Genomic DNA, 26,176 nt, shown 5'->3' with positions numbered 1-26,176 from the left:
AGCCTGGATGTACTTAACCTGTCTCAGGGTCTTTCCATGTCTGGCTTTCATTACTGGTGTCCCAACCTATTGTCTCAACTTGTTGCCCTCAGAGGAGGAACCTGGAGTTGTATAATGATGCTGATAGGTCCACATACTGCCAATTGACACAAGGTGGGGAGTATAAACGGTGTGTCCCCTATTGGGTAACCATCCACCCTTGCTTCTAGCACTAACCCCTTGGAATTATGGGTACTGGAAGACGTCTGCATGAAGGAGTGTAGTTCTCTAGTAGGCTTTATTTGGCTTTCTTCCATTACACAGTATCAGTCCAATATCTAGTAGAGATTTGTTAGTCTCTTGAAAAATACTGCCTTTTTTTTTCTGTTTTCCAGTGATTATATTCATCTCCGTATTTTTAAACATTCTCTTGGTTATCTCAGTAGAATTTTTTGAAAGTGTGAAAGGCAGTGAGTGGTCAGATGCATTTTATTTATTTCGTCATCTTGTCCAATATATATAATTTTTACCAACATGTTCAATTTGATAAATACAGACATGGAATTATTTTGATATTTAATATATGTTTACATACATGTAAGACTAATTTGGTTTATGTTTACATACATATAAGAGTAATTTCATTTAATTTTGACAACTGTCAGTCCAGAAGCTAATAGGTTCTTATTATTTGCTTTTTAGAAAATGGATCCTACATCTTTGTTACCAACCCTTTTAAATGTGGATCTGACAATATCACACATAGAATGTCTTCCCAAGGACATTCTGGTGAAATTTCAAGGCAGAAATAATATTGAATGTGAGTTTGACTACCACATATTGCAGAGGGAAATACAGCATATTCAAAAAGGAAACAATAATGTAGACATTGATGACTTTTGTTTGGTAGAAGAAAGAGTATCAGGAGAATGGCAGAGAGGAAGAGTTGTGGAAAAGAAAAATGAACTCTATACTGTGCTCCTCATAGACCGCGGAGAGGAACTGAGAGTTGACAGTACACAGGTTGCTTCAGCCTGTGGCAACTTATTTGAGCTACCACCACGGGTAACATTTGGCATTTTGGCCAACATACTACCAGCTGGGGAAAAATGGTCTCCCAAGGCTTTGAATTATTTCAAGTCATTAGTAGGACTACAAGTGAAAGGTTGTGTACAAGCTGTTTTGCCTCTTCAGATGATTCTTCTTGAAGTGCCAAGCATAATATCCCAGGTTCTTGAATTACAATTAGGGAGACTCGTTGATGGAGATTCATTTCGTCTTATTGTGGAAATGGTAAAAGAATTCCCCAAACAAATGCCAGATTCATTACACCATAAAAGACCTGAATCATCATTAAGTAATAACAATACTTTACTTGATATTCAGCATGTTCTGGATAATTTGCAACCATCTTTGTCAGTGGGCAGTACTGAAAGTGTAAAAGTATCATCTGCTTTGAGCCCAAGTAAATTTTATTGCCAATTAATTAAATGGATTCCAGAGTTAGAAAACTTTACAACATGTATGACATTGCATTATGACGTTATCAGCCAAGGAAGTAGTCCCACCTGTGATAATTTTGGACTACTTTGTGTTGCCAGAAGGAGAAATGGACAGTGGCATAGAGGAATTCTTCAGCAGCTTTTGCCCAATAATCAAGTGAGAATTTGGTTTATGGATTATGGCAGTACTGAGACTGTACCCTCAGTTCTTGTAAAGAAACTTAAACAAGATTTTATCTTAGTACCATTGTTTTCATTTCCATGTTCTCTAACATGTTTACACAGTCCAGACAGAGATACAAGAAGATTTCAACTGAGTATATTTAAACAAGCCTTGTTAGGACAGGTAGTATATGCACACCTTGATGGGTTCAATAAGGATGAGCATTTGTATTATGTAACCTTAGAAACTCAAGAGTCTACAATTAGTCCTAAGTGTCTGCTGAAGACTGTAGGCACACAAGTACTTTGTCCAGTGTCTGATTCAAAAATTTATAATAGGCTGAGGGTGACTAGTGCTTCTGAGGTAAACAGTTTTGCAGTTGAGAGTTTTATTGCAAACACCGAGCAGTCGATAGGCTCTCTAAGTAAAAAAGATACTTTAAAAATAGATTTTCCTGTTAAAACTGTAGAAATGAAGATAGAAGCTGCCTACATAGCTTTTGTAGTGTATGTATTAAACCCATCACATTTCTGGGTACGTACTAATGAACATCAGAATGAATTTCAAGATATAATGAAAAATATAAACAAATATTATGATTTGTGTGAAAATGATGAACTGATTCTAAGAAATCCAGAACCTGGATTATTTTGTTGTGCTAGATATAGCAAGGATAGACATTTTTATAGAGCTGTCATCACTGAAATTAATGGTTATAAAATTAATGTTTATTTTTTAGATTATGGAAATACTGATTCCATACCATTTTTTGATGTAAAAATTTTGCTTCCAGAGTTCTGTGAGTTGCCTGCTTTAGCCATGTGCTGTTCACTTGCACATATATTTCCTGTTGAAGATTTATGGGTGAAGGCTGCTGTTGATTATTTTAAAAAAATTGTCCGGAACAAAGCAGTTTTGCTTCAGGTTATAGCAAAAAAAGATGACAAATATACTGTAAATATTCAGAGTATTGAAGCCTCAGAAAGTAGTGATATTGTCTCTCTTATGTTACAAGCTGGATATGCAGAATATTGGGAAGTAGAACCAGAATGTTGTCCAAAATTTGTAAGTGAATATTCAGGGTTAAATTTAAAATCTAAAAACAAAGTTAACATTAAGAAAGTCATATCTGCCCTCGAAGGACCTCAGTCTAAAAGGTACTATTCAAATAAGCTAAAAGAAAGTAACTTATCTTTGTTTAAGTCCCCACCTGTTAATTTCTCTAATTTTAAAAACCCTTTCACCTTGTCTGTGGGACCTGAGTCACCATGGCGTTATAAAGAATATGTGTTTAAACCAGGAACAGTCCTTGAAGTTAAGTGTTCTTATTCTTGTGGCCCAGGTGACTTCTTATGCCAGCTGCAATGTAAGTTAGAAGACTTAAAATTACTAATGGAACAACTTCAGCATTATTATAGTGTTCATTCTGATCCTTATCAGGTTGGGCAGATGGCTTGTGTTGCTAAATCCTCTAAAGATGGGAAATGGTATAGAGCTGCTATTTTGACTCAAATATCAAAAAAAGAATTTGATGTAGTACTGGTTGATTATGGTTACCAGGAAAGAGTTTTAATTAGAGACCTTTGTGCTATTAAGCCACATTTTCTTTCTTTAGAAGCCCAGGCCTTCAGATGTAGTCTTAACCATTTAGTTGAACCCATTAGTTGTAAAGTATTCGGTTGGTCGAGAGAAGCATGCAGAGACTTTGAGAATTTTATTTCTTCATCTAGAGGGTTATTGACTTGTGTCATCTGTGCCATAGTTCTTATATATCCAAACTGTTTAAGTAATTTAGTGGATTTACAGTCGCCATTTACTAGTGCAAGAGAATTTCTTATTCGTCATGGCTCTGTACAATATTGTACAGTAGCAAAGCCATTTCCATCTTCAGTTAGTCTTTACAGTTACTGTTATTCTTCCTTCAATATAAAAGTTGGAAGTGAGGAAGAAATATATATATCTCACATATATAGTCCTCAAAAGTTTTATTGCCAACTTGGTAGAAATAATAAAGACCTAGAGATGATAGAAACAAAAATCAGGGAAATTAGTTACCTCAGTGATTGCCCCAAATATAATTTTAGTAAAATGAGATTATGTATAGCTAAGTATGTAGAGGATGGTCTCTCTTACAGAGCTTTATCAATGCCGACAGATTCATTATCTGACATCCTGGTGTATTTTGTGGACTTTGGAAATAAGCAGTTAGTATCAGAAAGTATGTTGAGGGCTGTTTCAGATGAATTTCCAGAGTTGCTGTTTACACCTATGCAAGCTATTAAATGTTTTTTGTCAGATCTTAGCGATGTAGATATTCCAGCAGAAATCAATAACTGGTTTGCAGATAAATATTTTGGAAAACCATTAAGGGCAAAAATACTGTCCAGGGAGCCAGATGGCCAGTTTGGTGTGGACTTATATGATGGATATCAACATATAAATCAGAAAGTTAAAATGTTGCTTCATGCTTATGGAAAAAAACATTGTGACCAAGCACAGTGTGTGAAAAAGGATCATAAAACAAATGAGAATAAAAAGGAGGCTGTTTCCTTGAAAGGCAAAATAGAAAACAACTATCACCATAACATAAGTAAAACTAGTCTGATAACATATTCTGAAAGCAAAACAGACCAGCTAATGAACCCCAGAAGTATATATGCTAGGCCTTTGAAGCCATCAGTTGGCTGTAAAGTGGAACCTGTGTCAAAAAACAAGGTGAAATCTTTGCAAGATGAACTTAAAGATGTTAAAATTGTCCCTGGACTTGCACATATTCTTGATGAACATGATGTGGGCCAACAATCAGTAAAGGTTGTATCACAGTCTTTTATCAGAGAATTAAATCAAGCAGCCTCAAAAAACATACATAGTCATGCCAGACCACAAATTAAAGACCTTCCTCAACCCAAGATTTACTTGAATGCCAACGTTGAAGGATATGTTTCTAATATAAGTAATCCAGCGAGTTTCCATATTCAGCTTGCTGAGAATGAAAATGTAATCATCAGACTAGCGGCTGCTCTAAATGCAAGAAGAGCCAGTATAGTGAGAGAGAGAATATCAGTTAAACCCATGGTGGGAGACCTTGTAGTTGCAGAATACTCTGGTGACAATGCCATTTACAGAGCAGTTATTAAGAACATTTTGTCAAGAAATTCTTATGAAGTGGAATTTATTGACTATGGTAACACTGCAGTAGTAAGCACATCTAAAATTTATGAAATTAAGAAGGAATTCTTAACCATTCCTCAGCTAGGAGTTCATTCTTTTCTTAGTGGAGTCAAGTGGAATGAACCTAATGAAATATGGGACAGAAAAACTGTGGATTATTTTGCTTCAAGAGTAAGTAACAAAACAGTCTCCTGTGAGTTTTTGAAAAGGCATGAACAGAAATGGGAAGTAAATGTAATTTGTGATGAAAAATGTGTCGTCAATGAACTAGTGAAATGGATAGCATGCTCGAAACTACAGAGAACAGTATTACAAATGCCTCAGGTTGTCTCTCAAAAGGTGGGCCCTGTTGATAATGAAATGAAGAAAGGAGGAGCAAATGGATATGAAGGTTCTGTGATCCTTCAGCCATCCTACCAACAACTGGTTAGTATTCCTTTTGAAGAGTTAAAACCTGGACAACTTGAAAAGGCTGAAATACTTCATGTTGCAAAAAGTGGAACGTTTTATGTGAAGTTATCTAAAAATAAAAAGATTTTATCAGATTTAACAGTATTAATTACTAAAGAAGTAAGAAACCCTGCTTTTTTATCGGTGGAAAATATTGAGAAAGGCTTGGAATGCTTGGCAAAATCTAAGAACACTTTTCAGTGGTATCGATCAAAAGTAGATAAGTATGTTGATGAGAAAGTGCTTGTTTTTTTAGTAGATCGTGGTAGGTATGAAATAGTGCCTTTATGTAATACTAAGGTGCTTGGTAATGAAATCAGAAATATTCCAAGACAAGCTGTGCCTTGTAAATGGATTTGGTTTGAAAATTTTAGGAAGATGCCATTTGAGTCCATTGTGGGTTTGTTTGCTCATTTGGAAATAAAGATCCTTTTCCTGAAATATTTAGACTCTGCTTGGAAAGTAGACATTTTGATAGATGGTCTGTTACTTTTGGAATATTTAAATTTAAATACAGTTCATGTTGAAGAAAACAAATTTAGATCTTCAGGAATTATTTGTAGTGTTGAATCTAAGACTCCTGTATCACCGTGTACCATAAGATCATTTACTTGGACACAGCTTCAAAATGGTAGGCAATATTTTGGTATTGCCACTGCTGTTTCAGATCCATCAGACTTCTGTGTTCAGTTGGAAGATTTCTTTGACACAATGAAATCTCTCTTTATGTTGCTTTCTGATCTACCAGAAGACTTACAAACAGTGCCTCAAGAGCATATAATTCCCGGTTCTAGTTGTTTGTTCAAATATGAATCGGAAGATCAATGGAATAGAGTAGAAATTTCCGAAGTCTCTGATCAGAATTTACTTCTTATATTGATTGACTATGGATTTTCTGTTTACATACATTATTCAGATATAAAAAATCTTAAAGTTGTTCCTGAAGAACTTCTGAATTTGCCGAGGCTAAGTTACCCTTGCATCTTACATGGTATCTTACCTGCTGAAGGGAGACATTGGAATGAAGAAGCCAAAAGATTTTTTCAAGATTTCCTGAGTAAACCAGGCTTAGTGTTTCAGTTTAGGGAATACAGTTTTGAAACAAAACTGAAGGTAGACATCATTCATGAGAAAAACAATTTGGCAGACGTGTTAGTTGCCTCTGGTCTTGCAATTTATTCTAAAGATTCAGCTCATCTCGACACAGTTACTACGACTGGATCTATTGAAGTCCAATATAAGTCAGAGAGTAAGCCTATATGCCAATTGTTAGATCAAAATAATTACAAAATAGAAAATATAAATTGTACACGCACTGAGAAGCAAGTGCTAAAAAATCAGAAAACTATAAAAAGGAAAGACGTCTATAAACACCTCTTAAGGAAAAGCCATATTAGAAGATTACAGTCTGGAAACTCAGTACTGAGGAGGAAGAAGGTTGATACTGGAAAACATAATCCCCGAAATACCATTACATTTGATACATGTGCAACAGCTTCATTTTGGGAACTACCTAATGGTTTGAAGAATAACACCAATTGCACTGAAACCATTTTTGCAAAGCTAAGTGAAGGATTGCAGGAAAATAATACAGTGGACTTAAGAACAACAGGAAAAGCACTGCATGTTAATGAAGTAATGGTATCAAAACATTTGAAAGGTAAGTGGACATTTTTAAAGAAATAATTCTTTTTTGTAGATTTTGTAGATTCTATTTTTGATTATTTAAAGGTTTGTTATTTACTAAAATTATTCAAGTTGAAAATGCCCTGCAAGATTTTACTAAAAATTTGAATAAATGGATAACTAGAAGAGATCACTTGACCTATAAAATGATGCTTTGCTATTTTTACCTTTTATGAATGCTTTGTGAATGTAATGAAGGTAGAGGATTTGAACCACATATGCATGAACACGTGCATGACATTTTGCAAACTTCAGGGGTTTCTCAAAACTCCTGAAGGTCCCCAGATCTCAGATTGATCTTACTACTATTAGAGAGCTTCCTGGGTGCATTTTGAAGAATCAGTTTTCTATTATACTTTGATTCTTATCAGATTAACTATATCTTGAGGTTTTTTGAATGTGATTTTTAGCATATTGACAATGTAATTAAACTTGTAGAATAAACTGACTCTAGCATATTCTTCTGAAAACTTTTAGACATTCAAGCTGTTTATAAACATTAAATTTTTAATAGCTTATGTGCTAGAGTTAAAATTTTAATATTCTTTGTGTGGAATATTATCTTTTTTTGCTTATGAATGTTATATTTCATTTTATATATGAATTAGTGAGGATTTATAGGTTATAAAGAAGATTCCATGCTTAATGAATGCTACAACTTGTATATTATTCCACATTATAACTAGTATAACAGTTACATTGTTTCAATGAATGGAGGTATCTTGTTTTTAATATATTTTAGAAAGAATATTTCATTTGAATTCATATTAGATGTTTTATAGTGAATTGATAAATGCTTTAATATGGGCCCTTTTTTTCTAATTTTTGAATCACTCTTTTATCATAGTAGCAGTAATGGTAGAATGCTTATTATGTTCCCAGGTACTAGGTGGAGTTATACATATTAGCTTATTTAAAGCTTTCCACCACTCTTTTAAACTCCACTAAAATGTAAACTAATAACTAGTATCCTACTTCCTTGCCTGAATTCAAAACCACCTTACAGAGACAAGCAGAAAGACAATTGAGCAACATACTACATTTATTAAAAACAAAACAATATTTGATGAATGTGGCTTATATACATGGGTATATGGCTTTCCCAATACTGAATCTATAATGTAGGCTTAACCCATGTAGGCACAGAGGAGAGTTTCTCCATGGGGGCTTACCCATGTAAAATTTACAGCTTGAGGTAGCCGTATCTATAAAGGGAGAGAGGAAGGAGGAAGAGGCTAATAAAACATAGATCTTTCTCACTGTAAATGAAACAGATTGCCTCGAATTCTCGAGTATGAGTAAGGGCGGAATGAGACCAGAGGGTTGTTAATCTAGGAGTGTGCCTCAATCATGAATACTTCACATGGAAGAAGATCAAGAATGAGAAGTGTCCTTCTCCCCCCAAATTATTATGAATATTTTACACTAAGGCTCAGGGAAATTAAGTAAATTGCCCATGGACATAGAGCTGGTAAGTAAGAAACTGAAATTTTAAATTCAGATTTCTCCAACTACAGAGTCTACTTTTGGCCATTATTTATACTTTAAAAAATTATTTATTTATTTTTTTTCTTACTTTTTTTTAAAATTTTATTTTATTTTTAAACTTTACATAACTGTATTAGTTTTGTCAAATATCAAAATGAATCCGCCACAGGTATACAAATTATTTATTTTAGAAAGAGTTTTTCTATAAAACTCCTGACCATCAGTGCATCCATTTTGGCACTTACATATCTTTTATTGTTCCTTTACCTGTGAACGTTTTTGCTTTCTTTGTTTTGCTCATCAAATCCTTTAAGATCCCACTTTTGGTTACCATATCTATCCTACCTCCTGCATCCTTAGCACACAGTGAGTCAAAAACTTAAAGTGTTGAAAGTAACAGTTATAAAAGGAGTTAGAGAATCAAACGTTAAATTATACTTCTAAAAAATTTGAAGTCCCTTTTAAGGAAAGATCATAACTTCAGTGGTACAAAAATATATGGTTTTATCGACAAAGAATAGGGCCATAGATTTGCTATCATCATAGTTTTAAAACAAAACAAAATGAGAAAACAACATAAACTAATTTCATTGCCTGGAGTGCAATCTGGGTTCTTCCACCTGTATTACTTATCCAAGGGCGATAGTAACAACTGCTGTTTGCTACTATTATTGGCTGTAGCTTGTCTGAGTCTAGAGCAAAATAGTTTTAGTAGTTCTTATTTGAAGATAATCAATACTTGAGAAACTTTCTTGACTATTAAAAATGTTAGCGGAGGGACTCTAACAGCTATGCTCTTCAAGCTAGGCTTTGCATTGGCATTAAGAAAGGATGTTTTCTTTTTTTAAAATTCTGATGCCTGTGTGTCAGTTTTACAGATTGTAGATTGTTTTAATTGGTCAAACTGTGGCCTTGCCATTAGGATTTTAAAGCTCCCCAAGTGATTCTGATATATAGCTAAGGTACAGAATTGCTATTCTAGAAATTACTATAGATAGCTTCTTGAATTGTGGGAGAAAATAGTAATTTTGTATTTTTATGTGGAGAAAATGTTTAGAATTGTTTCTGTATTTGGAGTCCAGACTATACATAATAAGTCATAGTAATCCTCTGCTAAACCTAATTTAAGGTAATGGACATTGTATTAGAAATGGCCTAGAAGTATATAATACATTTATTTCATCTTGTTCAGGTATTGTTTTAGTTATAGAAGTTTGTTGTTGTTCAGTTGCTAAGTCATGTTTGACTCTTTGTGATCCCATGAACTGCAGCACACCAGGCTTCCCTGTTCTTCACCATCTCCTGGATTTGCTCAAACTCATGTTCATTGAGTTGGTGATACCATCCAACCATCTCATCCTTTGTCAGCCCCTTCTCCTCCTTCCCTCAATCTTTCTCAGCATCAAAGTCTTTTCCAGTGAGTCAGCTCTTTGCATCAGGTGGCCAAAATATTGGAGCATCAGCTTCAGCATTAGTTCTTCCAATGAATATTCGGGGTTGCTTTCCTTTAGGATTGATTGGTGTGATCTTGCAGTCCAGGGGACGCTCAAGAGTCTTCTCCAACACCACAGTTCAAAAGCATCAATTCTTCAGCACTCAGCCTTCTTTATAGTCCAACTCTCACATCCATACATGAGTACTAGAAAAACCATAGCTTTGACAATATGGACCTTTTGTTGGCAAAGTGATGTCTCTGCTTTTTAATACACTATTTAGGTTTGTCATAGCTTTTCTTTCAAGGAGCAAACATCTTTTAATTTCATGGCTACAGTCACCATCTTCAGTGATTTTGGAGCCCAAGAAAATGAAATCTTACTTTTTCCACTTTTTCCCCATCTATTTGCTATGAAGTGATGGGACCAGATGCCATGCTCTTAGTTTTTTGAATGTTGAGCTTTTTCACTCTCCTCTTCATCAAGAGGCTCTTTAGTTCCTCTTTGCTTTCCGCCATTAGCTTATAGAAGTTTCTGCCTCTTATATTTAGACAAATGTCTAGATTTAGCCTTATAGTAGGCTAAATGGCACCCCATTCCAGTACTCCTGCCTGGAAAATCCCATGGACGGGGGAGCCTGGTGGGCTGCAGTCCATAGGGTCGCTGAGGGTCGGATGCGACTGAGCAACTTCACTTTCACTTTTTGCTTTCATGCATTGGAGAAGGAAATGGCAACCCACTCCACTGTTCTTACCTGGAGAATCCTAGGGATGGGGGAGCCTGGTGGGCTGCCGTCTATGGGGTCGCACAGAATTGGACACGACTGAAGTGACTTAGCAGCAGCAGCCTGCTATAACACATGAATATTTAAATATTCAAGGCAATTGTTTTTATTTAAAGACTGTTTTCTCCAAAATAAAAATTACTAGTCCTTCTCCAGGATGTTTTTACAGGGTTCTTTTGTTTTTGTTTTATTGGTGTGGTTGGTTGGTTGGTTACTTACTTTTTTTATTTTGCTCTGAAAGTCCTGTAACAATTATTTCAAAAAGAATCTTCATGTGAACTGTGCTTGCGTGCATGCTAAATTGCTTCAGTCTTGTCCAACTCTTTGTGACCCTATAGAATGTAGCCCACCAGGCTCCTCTGTCCATGGGATTCTTCAGGCAGGAATACTGGAGTGGGTTGCCTTGCCCTCCTCCAGGGGAATCTCCTGATCCTGGGATCGAATCCACATCTCCTGTGGCTCCTGCATTGTAGGCAGATTCTTTACTGCTGAGCGAGATTCTTTTCTCATTTGGGTTATTACAGAATATTGAGTAGAGTCCTTTATGCTATACAGTAGATTCTGAAGTGAAAAGTGCTCAATCTTGTCTAACTTATGAGATAGCTCCCTACCCCCACCACCATGGACTGTAACCCACCAGAATCCTCTTGCCTGTTGAATTTTCTAGAAAAGAATACTGTAGTGGGTTGCCATTTCCTTCTCCAGGGGACCTTCCAGACCCAGGGATTGAATCCGCATCTCTGGTGTCTCCTGCTTTGGCAGGAAGATTCTTTACCACTAATGCCACCTGGGGTCCTGCGTGTAAGCTTTATCTCTGACTTACATCACTTATGATAAACTTCAGTTCATTCATGTTGCTATAAATGGCATTTTTTCATTCTTTTTAATGGCTGAGTAATAGCCCATTGTATATATTACTACATCTTTATCCATTCATCTGTAACTGTATCAATTTGCATTCTTACCAACAGTGTAGGAAGGTTCTCTTTTCTCCATACCCTTTCTAGCATTTACTGTTGTAGGTTTTTTTTTTATTTTATTTTTTTATGATGGCCATTATAACAAGTGTGAGGTGATATCTCATGGTAATTTTGGTTTGCATTTCTCTAATAATTAGTGATGTTGAGGATCTTTTCATATGTGTGGTTTCCTTTGTGGTGCAAAAGCTTTTGAGTTTAAATTGGTCCCATTAGTTTGTTTGTTTTTATTTTCATTTCTCTAGCAGATGGCCTGAAGAAGATATTGCTGTGATTTCTGTCAGGGAGCGTTCTGCCTATGTTTTACTCTAAGAAAAACAGTGATATTTGTTACAGTGATATTTTCAGGTTTGTGCCAGTACCTGTTGTTTTTATGATTGTAGCTTTGTGGTGTAGTCTTAAGTCAGGGCACCTGGTTCCTTCAGCTCAGTTTCTCTCAAAATTGCTTTGGTTATTAGATGTCTTTTGTGTGTCCATACAGATTTTAAGGTTTTCTTGTTATAATTCTGTGAAAAATGCCATTGGTTACTTGATAGGGATTGCATTGAATCTGTAGTTTGCTTTGGTAGTATAGTCATTTTGAAAATACTGATTCTTCCCGTCCAAGAACATAGTGTATATTTCCATCTGTTTATGTGATCTTCAATTTCTTTCATCAGCATCTTGTAGTTTTCAGAGTATATGTCTTTTGTTTTCTTAGGGTAGGTTTATTCCTAGGTAATTTATTATTATTTTTTTAATTTTATTTTATTTTTAAGCTTTACATAACTGTATTAGTTTTAACAATAACCCTGTGTACGAGACAGCAAAAGAGACACTGATGTATAGAATTTATTCTTTTTGATGTGATGGTAAATGGGATTGTTTCTTTAATTTTTTTTAATCTTTTGTTGTTAGTATATAGAAATACAACAGATTTCTGTATGTTAATTTTGTATCCTGCAACTTTACTGAATTCATTGATGAACTCTAATAGCTTTCTGGTACCATCTTTCAGTTCAGTTCAGTTGCTCAGTCATGTCCAACTCTTTGCGACCCCATGAACTGCAGCACGCCAGGAGGCCTCCCTGTCCATCACCAACTCCCAGAGTTCACCCAAACTCATGTCTGTCGAGTCGGTGATGCCATCCAGCCATCTCATCCTCTGTCGTCCCCTTCTCCTCCTGCCTCCAGTCCCTCCCAGCATCACATTTTTTTACAATGAGTAAACTCTTTGCATGAGGTGGCCAAAATATTGGAGTTTCAGCTTTAGCATCAGTCCTTCCAAAGAACACCCAGGACTTGACCTCCTTTAGGATGGACTGGTTGGATCTCCTTGCAGTCCAAGGGACTCTCAAGAGTCTTCTCCAACACCACAGTTCAAAAGCATCAATTCTTTGGCACTCAGCTTTCTTCACAGTCCAACTTTCACATCCATACATGACCACTGGAAAAACCATAGCCTTGACTAGACGGACCTTTGTTGGCAAAGTAATGTCTCTGCTTTTGAATACGCTATCTAGGTTGGTCTTAACTTTCCTTCCAAGGAGTGAGCGTCTTTTAATTTCATGGTTGCAATCACCATCTGCAGTGATTTTGGAGCCCAAAAAAATAAAGTCTGACACTGTTTCCATTGTTTCCCCATCTATTTCCCATGAAGTGATGGAACCAGATGCCATGATTTTAGTTTTCTGAATGTTGAGCTTTAAGCCAACCTTTTCACTCTCCTCTTTCACTTTCATCAAGAGGCTTTTTAGTTCCTCTTCACTTTCTGCCATAAGGGTGGTGTCATCTGCACATCTGAGGTTATTGATATTTCTCCTGGTACCATCTTTAGGATTTTCTATATATTGTATCATGTCATCTGCAAGCAGTGACAGTTTTGCTTCTTCTTTTCCAATTTGAATTTCTTTTACTTAACTTTTTCTTCTCTGATTGCCATGGCTAGGATTTCTAAAACTGTGTTGAATAAAAGTTTCAAGAGTGAACATTCATTTCTTGCTTCTGATCTTATAGGAAATGCTGTCAGCTATTTGCCAATGAGTATGTCTTACACAGTTTGTTTATTTACCTGGAAGACATCTTTGAAAGAAATCTGGAATGGCAACCCAGTTTTAGAGAAGAATATTGTCTGACATTTTAAATTTGAGATATCTGGACATCCAAAGGGGAGTGGCTGAGAAGCATGCAAAATGTCAGATAGAATTTTGAAAATACAACGCTAAGTGATATATATTCATAAATCACCTGTATTAAATCTAGCATGGTAGTGAAAAGTATGGGCATTGAGGCCAAATTCCCTGAATTTGAATTCCTTTTTTCATCCTTTATTAATTGAGTAGGTAAGCTTTTTAACTGATCTGTTCCTCAGTTTCTTCATTGTAAAGTGGAGATCATCATAATTACTCCATTGTCTGGTGGAGGATTAAATAAAACACAAAGTGTTTTCACTAGTACCTCAGTTCAGTTGCTCAGTCATGTCCAACTCTCTGCGACCCCATGGACTGCAGCATGCCATCCCTCCCTGTCCATCACCAAATCCCAGAGTTGACCCAAACTCATGTCCATTGAGTTGGTGATGCTATCCACCCATCTCATCCTCTGTCGTCCCCTTCTCCTGCCCTCAGTCTTTCCCAGCATTAGGGTCTTTTCAAATGAGTCAGCTCTTCGCATCAGGTAGCTAAAGTACTGGAGTTTCAATTTCAGCATCAGTCCTTCCAATGAATATTCAGGACTGATTTCCTTTAGGATGGACTGGTTGGATCTCCTTGCAGTCCAAGGGACTCTCAAGAGTCTTCTCCAACACCACAGTTCAAAAGCATCAATTCTTTGGTGCTCAGCTTTCTTTATACTCCAACTCTCACATCCATACATGACTACTGGAAAAACCATAGCCTTGACTAGATGGACCTTTGTTGGCAAAGTAATGTCTCTGCTTTTTATTATGCTGTTTAGGTTGGTCATAACTTTCCTTCCAAGGAGTAAGCGTCTTTTAATTTCATGGCTGCAGTCACCATCTGCAGTGATTTTGGAGCCTCCCAAAAATAAAGTCAGCCACTGTTTCCCCATCTATTTCCCATGAAGTGATGGGACCAGATGCCATGATCTTAGTCTTCTGAATGTTGAGCTTTAAGCCAACTTTTTCACTCTCTCACTTTCATCAAGAGGCTCTTTAGTTCTTCTTCACTTTCTGCCATAAGGGTGGTGTCATCTGTGTATTAGGTTATTAATATTTCTCCCAGCAATCTTGATTCCAGCTTGTGCTTCATCCATCCCAGTGTTTTCTCATGATGTACTCTGCATATAAGTTAAATAAGCAGGGTGACAATATACAGCCTTGACGTACTCCTTTTCCTATTTGGAACCAGTCTGTTGATCCATGTCCAGTTCTAATGGTTGCTTCCTGACCTGCATACAGATTTCTCAAGAGGCAGGTTAGGGGGTCTGGTATTCCCATCTCTTGAAGAATTATCCAGTTTATGTGATCCACACAGTCAAAGGCTTTGGCATAGTCAATAAAGCAGAAGTAAATGTTTTTTCTGGAACTGTCTTGCTTTTTTCGATGATCCAGTGGATGTTGGAACTTTGATCTCTGGTTCCTCTGCCTTTTCTAAACCCTGCTTGAACATCTGGAAGTTCACAGTTCATGTATTGTTGAAGCCTGGCTTGGAGAATTTTGAGCATTGCTTTACTAGCATGTGAGATGAGTGCAATTGTGCAGTCGTTTGAGTATTCTTTGGCATTGCCTTTATTTGGGATTGGAATGAAAACTGACTTTTTCCAGTCCTGTGACCACTGCTGAGTTTTCCAAATTTGCTGACATATTGAGTACATCATTTTCACAGCATCATTTTTTAGGATTTTAAATAGCTCAACTGAAATTCCATCGCCTCCACTAGCTTTGTTTGTAGTGATGCTTCCTAAGGCCCACTTGACTTCACATTCTAGCATGTCTGGCTCTAGGTGAGTGGTCACACCATCGTGATTATCTGGGTCATGAAGATCTTTTTTATACAGTTCTTCTGTGTATTCTTGCCACCTCTTCTTAACATCTTCTGTTTCTGTTAGGTCCATACCATTTCTGTCCTTTATCAAGCCCATCTTTGCATGAAACGTTCCCTTGGTATATCTGATTTTCTTGAAGAGATCTCTATTCTTTCCCATTTTATTGTTTTCCTCTATTTCTTTGCACTGATCACTGAGGATATCTCTCCTTGCTATTCTTTGGAACTCTGCATTCAAATAGGTATATCTTTCCTTTTCTCCTTTGCTTTTCACTTCTCTTCTTTTCACAGCTATTTGTAAAGCCTCCTTAGACAGGCATTTTGCTTTTTTGCATTTCCTTTTCTTGGGGATGGTCTTGATCCCTATCTCCTGTACAATGTCACGAACCTCGGTGCATAGTTCATTAGGCACTCTATCTATCAGATCTAGTCCCTTAAATCTATTTCTCACTTCCACTGTATAATCATAAGGGGTTTGATTTAGGTCATACCTGAATGGTCTAGTGGTTTTCCCCACTTTCTTCAATATAGGTCTGAATTTGGCAATAAGGAGTTCATAATCTGATCCACATTCAGCTCCCGGTCTTATTTTTGCTGACTGTGTAGAGCTTCTTCATCTTTGGCTGGAAAGAATATAATCAATCTGATTTCGGTGTTGGCCATCTGGTGATGTCCATGTGTAGAATCTTTTCTTATGTTATTGGAAGAGGGTGTTTGCTATGACCAGTGTGTTCTCTTGGCAAAACTCTATTAGCCTTTGTCCTGCTTCATTCCGTATTCTAAGGCCAAATTTGCCTGTTATTCTAAGTGTTTATTGACTTTCTACTTTTGCTTTCCAGTCCCCTACAATGAAAAGAACGCCTTTTTTGGTGTTAGTTCTAAAAGGTCTTGTAGGTCTTCACAGAACTGTTCAGCTTCAGCTTCTTCAGTGTCACTATTACCTGGTTCATAGTAAATGCTTATTGTTAGCCAGTAATAATTATAATAAAGCAACTGTATTTACTTTGAAAATATTTTGGGAAATGGTAACATGAAAAAATTCTGATGCTACTCTGTAAGAAGTGTTTAGGACAATGTATGCATGTGCACACATCCTACTTAACAGTGTGCAATTAATGGTTAAATTTCTAATTTGAAGTTAGGACTTATGATTAAGATATAATTATTGTTTTAAATAAGCATTGGAATAGGCTTTATGTGTTTCACAGAGGTTATAATTGTCTAAGAAAGCTATTTTTAGTTTCTCTATATATGGTTATTTGTTTACATTTTAGTGTATGCATAATTTGTTTATGCTGTATTTCATATCTTTACTTTTTATATTGGGACTTGTAGGAATTATGTAGAAATTCTATTTATGTCAAATCTTGAGTAACTATTAATTGAACCCTTAATGCTTTGAAAATTGTATTCATCATGTTCATTTTTGTTTGCTTTTTCAGTAGAGGGAGAAGAAAGTTCAGATGGTTTATGCATCAACAGATGGTACATAGGATACACAGTAATTGCTATAATTAGATGTTCCAGATATATTTTAAAAGTTGTAAGTGTAGAGCAACTTCTAATATATTAAAACTGTTAAAATAATCTAGATTGTTCAGATTATTTTCTCAGGAGACAGTAACTAGAATGTTAGAGAAATTTTTGACACCAAGAATTGTTATTTGATGTAAAAAGTGTTACTTAGGAAATGTGGTTCACCTCTAAAGTATCTTGAAAAAATTTTATTCAAGAAATAATTTTTACACATGCTTTTACAGTCACTAGATAATATCATTTCAATATTTTCAGCTGCCTTCACTGACTAATGTCTGTGTTTCAGTTGCTGCTTTGTAGGGTCCTAATTTCAATCCTGAGTTATATGCAGAGTTAACCCTGTGTAACTGTATTCCCTCGGAAGTAGAGGTGCCTATAGGACTGACATTTATCAGAAGGTCACGTTTAATCCTATTTTCCCATTTTTTTAGCTCTTCAGTTCAGTTCAGTTCAGTCGCTCAGTCGTGTCCGACTCTTTGTGACCCCATGAATCGCAGCCCGCCAGGCCTCCCTGTCCATCAGCATCTCCTGGAGTTCACTCAAACTCACGTCCTTCAAGTCGGTGATGCCATCCAGACATCTCATCCTCTGTCATCCCCTTTTCCTCCTGCCCCCAATCCCTCCCAGCATCAGAGTCTTTTCCAATGAGTCAACTCTTCGCATCAGGTGGCCAAAGTACTGGAGTTTCAGCTTCAGCATCATTCCTTCCAAAGAACACCCAGGGCTGATCTCCTTCAGAATGGACTGGTTGGATCTCCTTGCAGTCCAAGGGACTCTCAAGAGTCTTCTCCAACACCACAGTTCAAAAGCATCAATTCTTAGGCGCTCAGCTTTCTTCACAGTCCAACTCTCACATCCATACATGACCACAGGAAAAACCATAGCCTTGACTAGACGGACCTTTGTTGACAAAGTAATGTCTCTGCTTTTCAATATGCTATCTAGGTTGGTCTTAACTTTTCTTCCAAGGAGTAAGCGTCTTTTAATTTCATGGCTGCAGTCACCATCTGCAATGATTTTGGAGCCCCAGAAGATAAAGTCTGACACTGTTTCCACTGTTTCCCCATCTATTTCCCATGAAGTGATGGGACCAGATGCTTTTTAGCTCTTACCATGGTGTTTTTCTTCCTTTCATTTTATCATTATATCTACTTTTAATTTGGGTTTGGATTTATTGCTTGTGGATATTTGTGATATGTGGGTATTTGTGACATTAAAGAACATCCTTCTCTAGTGGTAGGAGTATAGATATTGTCAGAGCATTTACCTGTGAATTGGAATTTATTTTGCAAGTAAATATTGTCACTCAGTTGGTAAAGAATCTGCCTGCACTGCAGGAGACCTGGGTTCAATCCCTGGGTTGGGAAGATGCCCTGGAGAAGGAAATGGCAACCCACTCCAGTATTCTTGCCTGGAGAATTCCATGGACAGAGGAGTGTGGCGGGCTACATTCCATGGGATTACAGAGTCGGATACAGCTGTGTGACTATGTTTAGTTCAAATATTTATTGGGCAAATCCAGTGTTTTGGTGCAAAGATAGAACCTTAAAATTATACAAGTGTGCTTAAGAGTCAGTGTAAATCAAATAGTTTTGAAAAACTAGAGATCTAGGGATACAAAGAATTTTGTGAAAAACTTAAATTTTCAAAACTGGCTAAGGGCAATAAGCTTTGTCATTTGTACATATATATTGAGTGTTGAATATGTGTTGATATTATTTTTTGAGCCTAGGCAATAATTTCCAAAAATACTATATATGAATATATTGATATTTAAATTTTGTATCCTGAAAGTTAATTTATTCAAGGCAGGTAGACATTATTTATATATTTTTACATTATGAGCTAATATCTAGTTGTGATTATTTTAGAAAGAGTTTTAACATTTACTCATTCTTACCTAATTTTTTTGAATAATTTTGTGTTACTTGCCCTCAAACCTCACCAGATCTTAAAGTTATTTACTACAGTTTAGAAGAGTGATTCTATTGGAAAATAATTCACTCCACATAACTTCTATGACTATTGTATCTCTGGATGGCTTTTGTTCTTGTGTGGGTGTTTTGTTTTTTTTTTAAATGATTTGATTAGTTTTAAAGAATTTGAATGCTAAAGTAAGATAAAGTAGTAATAATGAATTTTTGGGCACTAATTTAATCATGAAGGGCTGCATACTTCTTTAGATTTTTAGAATTCTTTTAACTTCATTTATGTCTTACTGTATAATATTTTATGTTTGGAAATGATCAGAAATGAACAGACTTATTCACAGAATTTGAATTAATAAATCCTGTAGAAAATATTTTTCCAAGTCTGCGTTTCAGATTTTAATAAGAATATTGAGCTCTAATATTTTAAATGATAAAACTTTCTTACATTATTATTATTTGTGTACGCCCAAAGAAAATTATTTTTGTTTTGTGTATTGAATGTTTTGAGTTAAGTTTTTTCACTGTAAAATAATTGTGATACTTCCTAAACAGTATATGTGTGTGTATATGTTTTAACAAAATCATGCCATATGCATATTGTGATGAAAAATTTAATTCATTTAATTTTATTTACAAAGATAGTTCTTACTCAAACACATTATAGTTTCATGTGTTTAAAAATAGTTTTGTCTTCTCAGAAAACAGACTTTTAAAAATATTCTTCATCCTTTTCACTTTTAAGGGGAATGCTGGCTTTTTAAAAATTGAAGTTCTCTTTTAAAACATTTTTGTGGTTTCTACTCTGAATTCTTATCCATTTTCAGAAGTCTCCAGCATTGTATTTTTATCTCTATTTGACTTTTAGAATAATTTTTCTTGGTATGGATATCATAATATAACCTAGATATGTTTAAGATTTATTCTAATAGTTATTCCCCTTTGGCTATGATGCATTAACATCTTCGTGTGAACCCTAAGTAATAGTTTTAATATATTTCCTTAGTTTTGTCATAATTTTTTAGTAATCATAAAGTGATCAGTTGCTGACTAAAGCTACTTTTGTTATAATGCTTTTGTGTAGCACAGTGTATTTATTTCTGTCTTTATGTCCTTGAACATAATGATCTTTGAATATCTTCTCATTACTAAATCATCATCCTTTTTAAACTCATTATATTCTTCTTATGGTACCTTCATTCATCAAAAGTTTTGAAAGTCACTGTATTAGATATAGGAGATAGAAAAACAAGTCAAATTCTGCTTCTTAAAGATATGTCATTTACAGTGGTGGAAACGAATTTGTAAACATTTATTACAAAGGTTGATATGTAGAAAGTGGGGAGTGAAAAAGTTGGCTTAAATCTCAACATTCAGAAAACGAAGATCATGGCATCTGGTCCCATCACTTCATGGGAAATAGATGGGGAAACAGTGGAAACAGTGTCAGACTTGATTTTTTTGGGCTCCAAAATCACTGCAGATGGTGACTGCAGCCATGAAATTAAAACGCTTACTCCTTGGAAGGAAAGTTATGACCAACCTAGACAGCATATTCAAAAGCAGAGACATTACTTTGCCAGCAAAGGTTCGTCTAGTCAAGGCTATGGTTTTTCCAGTGGTCATGTATGGATGTGAGATTTGGACTGTGAAGAAGGCTGAGCACTGAAGAATTGATGCTTTTGAAGTGTGGTGTTGGAGAAGACTCTTGAGAGTCCCTTGGCCTGCAAGGAGATCCAACCAGTCCATTCTGAAGGAGATCAGCCCTGGGTGTTCTTTGAAAGGAATGATGCTAAAGCTGAAACTCCAGTACTTTGGCCATCTGATGCGAAGAGTTGACTCATTGGAAAAGACTCTGATGCTGGGAGGAATTGGGGGCAGGAGGAGAAGGGGACGACAGAGGATGAGATGGCTGGATGGCATCACTGACTCCATGGACGTGAGTCTGGGTGAACTCCGGGTGTTGGTGATGGACAGGGAGGCCTGGCGTGCTGCGATTCATGGGGTCGCAAAGAGTTGGACACGACTGAGTGACTGATCTAATCTGATGTAGAATGCAATAAAGGTGTATAAGAGGTGTTTTACATCCACAGAGGATGGTGTATCTAACTGCCTAGGAACCAGTTAAAAGACTTACAGAAGTATAATGTGTGCGCCTGATTCTTAAAAGGTGTGGTATAGTTTGGTAGGGAACTTAGGAGTACCGGAAAGAAAATTATAGACAGCATAGTACAGCCAAGTAACACTGACTCACTACAAACATATTACTTTTGTTTTGATTCCCAAGGCCTGAGGGGAGGTATGTGGTGGGTATGGGGTTTCTCTTTGGAGTGATGAAAAATGTTCTGAAGTTTATTGGTGATAGCAGTTGCACAACTCTGAATATACTGAAACTCATTGAGTTACACTTTAAAAAAGATAAATTTTATGACAAGTGAAATCTTAGTTAAACTTCTTAAATTACATGTATGATACATATGTATAGCTTATGAATTAAGTAAGCTATCCTTTGAAACTGTTGAAGAAAGAAATGTAATGAATAGTTCTGATATCTGTTGCAAGGGTTTCAAAATTAAATGAAATATCAAACCTCAAGGTTTTTCTCTTTTTTAAGACCCAGGAAAGGGAGCACAGCATCCTGAACCAAGAACAATCTTTGCCTGTCATCATTAGTTATTGGCATATAATGCATTTTAAACTTTTGTTATTTTAAAATGTAGCATAAAGAAAACTGCACCAAACAGAATTATGCAGTTGGAGGGATTACCTCTGATTGAACACTGATGGTAACCACTACACATTTAAGAATAGAACATTGCCAAAACTTCAGAAGTTCTTTCCCTCTCCTTTTTGATATTTATGCCTTTTCCAACTGAACTGCTATCTTGACTATTGCATATTTCCCTTCTTATTTTTACATTTTAAAAAGTTTTACCACCTAATATTGCCAACAGTAAAGAAGTAATTTTGCTTTCTTTTCTTTTAATGGTTGTCAGTGGAAATCATGGTCTGTTTTTGTATCTGTAATTTGCTTTTGCAGTTTTTTAGATGTTAAGATTCATCCATTTCATGTATAGCTATGGTTCATTCATTTTCTTTTTCAAATTTGTTTTCAAAACAATTTTTATTGTTAATTTATAATAGTAAGTTTCAGGTGTGCAACATAGTGATCCAGTATTTTTTATAGATTATATTTAAAGTTATTACAGAATAATGGCTATATTTGAATACTTTCACTTTATACATTGTAATTTGTACCTCTTAATCCCCAACCCCTGTGGTCCCCGGCCCCTCCCCGCATTGGTAATCAATCACTAGTTCTCTGTATCTGTGAGTCTGTTTCTGTTTTGTCATCACATTCATTTGTGTTAATTTTTAGATTCCATATAGAATTAATAGAGTATTTGTCTTTCTGTGACTTACTTCACTAAGCATAATATTCTAGATTCATCCATGTTTTTGCAAATGACAGAATTTAATTCCTTTTAATGAATGAGTAATATTCCATATTGTGTTTTTGTGTGTGTGTGTGTGTGTGTGTACATACCACTATTTCTTTATTTGTTATTCTGTTGGTGGACACTTGGGTTGCTTCCTTATCTTGGATATTGTAAATAATGCTGTTGTGGACATTGGACTACTATCTTTTTGAACTACTATATTTATTTTTTTCAGATATATACCTAGCAGTGGAATACCTGGATCGTTTGGTAGTTCTATTTTTAGTTTTTTGAGGAACCTCCATAGAAATCGTGCCAGTTTACCTTCCCAGCAGCAGTGCACAAGGGTTCCTTTTTCTCTACGTCCTCACCAGTGTTTGTTGTTTGTATTTGTGATGATAGCCATTTTGACAGTTGTGATGTGATTTCATTGTTTTAGTTTGAATTTCTCTGATTATCAGTGTTGAGCATTTTTTTCATGTACTTGTTGGACATCTGTATATTTTTGGAAAAAGTGGCTATTCAGGTCATCTGCACATTTTTAATCATGTTTGTGTACTCATGTTGAGTTGAATGGGCTGTTTATTTTGGATATTAACCCTTTATCAGTCATATCATTTGCAAATATTTCTTCTATTCCAAAGGTTGTCTTTTTGCTAATGGCTTCCTTTATGTGAAGAAGCTTTTACATTTAGTCAGGTCCCATTTGTTTATTTTCGCTTTTGTTTTCTTTGTTTTGCTGTGCTGTGCTTTGTTGCTCAGTCATGTCCAACTCTTTGCCACCCCGTGGACTATAAGCTGCCAGGCTCCTCTGTCCATGGGGATTCTCCAGGCAAGAATACTGGAGTGGGTTGCCATGCCCTCCTCCGGGGGATCTTCACAACCCAGGGATCGAACCCAGGTCTCCCACATTGGAGGCGGGTTCTTTGCCAGTTGAGCCATCAGGAAAACTCAAGAATACTGGAGTGGGTAGCCTGTCCCTTCTCCAGGGGATCTTCCTGACCTGGGAATTGAACTGAGGTCTCCTTCTTTACTAGCTGAGCTACCAGGGAAGCCCATGTACCATGGTTTTTGTACCATGCTGTTTTTGATTAATGTTGTTAATAGGGAGTTTTGGTCTGTAGGCTTTTTTTCTTTTCCTTCCTTGTGATGTCTAGTTTGGATATAGCATCAGGATAAAAGAATGACTTGGGAAATATTTACTTCTCTATTGTGTGAAGAATTTTATGTAGGATTGGTATTATTTCTTCCTTTAAAATTTGACAGAATTTACCAGTAAAGCTCTTTGAGCCTGGGCTTTTCTTTATAAGAAGTGCTAATTCCTACTTCAGTTTCTTTGCTTGTTATAGATATGTTCAAATTTTCTTTTTTTCCTGAGTCAGTTTTGGTTATTTGTGTCATTCTAGGAATTTGTTCGTTTGACCCACAATATCTAGTTTGTTTACATAAATTTGCTCTAGGAATTATTGTAGGGCTGCCTTCCAGGGCCTGTGGAGAATGGGTAGAACTTCTGTGCTAAGAGCTGAAATTGCTGTTAACTGCAGTTTACCCCCTATTCATACTTTTTGCTTGGCAGTTGTAGCAACTTAAAGAAGTGAAGTCGCTCAGTCATGTCTGACTCTCTGCGACCCCATGGACTGTAGCCTACCAGGCTCCTCCATCCATGGGCTTTTCCAGGGAAGAGTACTGGAGTGGATTGCCATTTCCTTCTCCAGGGGATCTTCCTGACCCAGGGATTGAACCCAGGTCTCCCGCATTGTAGGCAGACGCTTTACCGTCTGAGCCACTTCAATTATTTTAAATCTTTGTGTAATAGAAGTATTTAATACTGTAGACTTGTTTCAAGTATTCTTTAGCTGCATCTTGTAAATTTTGAAGTGTTTGTTTTCATTTTTGAAGTTATTTTCTGATATATTTTAATTTATATTAATTTGGCTCTTAATAACAATGAATTTTTTCAGTTTTTGTGACTTTTAATTTTGCTACTTTAAAAACTAATTAGAGGCATGTTTTCATATCATATACCCTTTTCAAGTGTAGAATTCAATGTCTGGTGGTCTTAGAGAGTCAGACAGGACTGAGAAACTTTCACTTTCTTTTAGTATGGTACTGGCACAAAAAGACACACAGATCAATGGAACAGAAAAGAGTTCAGAAATAAACCAAAGCACTAATGGTCAATTCATCTATGACAAAGAAGGCAAGAACATACAATGAAGACAGCCTCTCTTGAACAAGCAGGAAAACTGGGCAGCTACATGTAAAGAAGGAAATCTGAACATTTTATCACACCATATACAAAAATAAACCCAAACTGATTAAAGACCCAAATATAATAAGACACCGTGACATAAATTGTCAATTTTTTTTGTAATTAAAAAAATTGTGAACTGTCATCAGAAATAATTTTTATAACATTTTTATCATCCACTATCATTTCTGCTAAACGTTAATCCCTGCATTTCATTGTGTGAATACACTGTTTTAGCTGTTCCTAAGTTTCCACTATTATGATTAGTGCTGCTAAAAAGATATTTTATAAGCATTTATGTGAATACATGTGTTCCTTTCTCTTGGCTATATATCTGAGTAGAATTACCGGATCATAGAGGAAAACAACAGAATGGGAAAGACTAGAGATCTCTTCAAGAAAATTAGAGATACCAAGGGAACATTTCATGCAAAGATGGGCTCAATAAAGGACAGAAATGGTATGGACCTAACAGAAGCAAAAGATATTAAGAAGAGATGGCAAGAATACACAGAAGAACTGTACAAAAAAGATCTTCATGACCCAGATAATCACGATGGTGTGATCACTGACCTAGAGTCAGACATCCTGGAATGTGAAGTCAAGTGGGCCTTAGGAAGCATCACTATGAACAAAGCTAGTGGAGGTGATGGAATTCCAGTTGAGCTATTCCAAATCCTGAAAGATGATGCTGTGAAAGTGCTGCACTCAATATGCCAGCAAATTTGGAAAACTCAGCAGTGGCCACAGGACTGAAAAAGGTCAGTTTTCATTCCAATCCCAAAGAAAGGCAATGCCAAAGAATGCTCAAACTACTGCACAATTGCACTCATCTCACACGCTAGTAAAGTAATGCTCAAAATTCTCCAAGCCTGGCTTCAGCAATTTGTGAACCGTGAACTTCCTGATGTTCAAGCTGGTTTTAGAAAAGGCAGAGGAACCAGAGATCAAATTGCCAACATCCGCTGGATCATGGAAAAAGCAAGAGAGTTCCAGAAAAACATCTATTTCTGCTTTATTGACTATGCCAAAGCCTTTGACTGTGTGGATCACAATAAACTGTGGAAAATTCTGAAAGAGATGGGAGTACCAGACCACCTGATCTGCCTCTTGAGAAATCTGTATGCAGGTCAGGAAGCAACAGTTAGAACTGGATATGGAACAACAGAGTGCTTCCAAATAGGAAAAGGAGTTCGTCAAGGCTGTATATTGTCACCCTGCTTATTTAACGTATATGCAGAGTACATCATGAGAAATGCTGGACTGGAAGAAGCACAAGCTGGAATCAAGATTGCCAGGAGAAATATCAATAACCTCAGATATGCAGATGACACCACCCTTATGGCAGAAAGTGAAGAGGAACTCAAAAGCCTCTTGATGAAAGTGAAAGAGGAGAGTGAAAAAG

General features: G+C 36.2%; 1 protein-coding gene across 19 annotated transcripts in view; it reads left to right on the top strand.

Moving 5' to 3' along the window:
- TDRD15 (tudor domain containing 15) overlaps positions 1 to 26,176 on the top strand; it is an 88,780-nt gene that overhangs the window by 8,573 nt on the left and 54,031 nt on the right. For 3 of the 19 annotated variants that reach the window (XM_055540839.1, XM_055540841.1, XM_055540837.1), the window contains exon 1: positions 1,649 to 6,925. The exons of 12 other annotated variants lie outside the window; for them this stretch is intronic. In XM_055540839.1, the coding sequence (XP_055396814.1) occupies positions 1,654 to 6,925 (5,272 nt within the window). In that variant the 5' untranslated portion in view covers positions 1,649 to 1,653. Of the gene's footprint in view, positions 1 to 1,648; positions 6,926 to 17,058; positions 17,160 to 17,583; positions 20,186 to 26,176 lie in introns of those variants that run through there. 4 more of the 19 variants (XR_008700532.1, XR_008700528.1, XM_055540838.1 and 1 more) reach the window with 3 other exon arrangements.

This window comes from Bubalus kerabau, chromosome 11 (genome assembly GCF_029407905.1).
Source record: "Bubalus kerabau isolate K-KA32 ecotype Philippines breed swamp buffalo chromosome 11, PCC_UOA_SB_1v2, whole genome shotgun sequence".
Lineage (NCBI taxonomy): Eukaryota > Metazoa > Chordata > Mammalia > Artiodactyla > Bovidae > Bubalus > Bubalus kerabau.
Note: the sequence above shows the minus strand (reverse complement) of the source record. Positions and strands in the feature narration are given on the sequence as shown.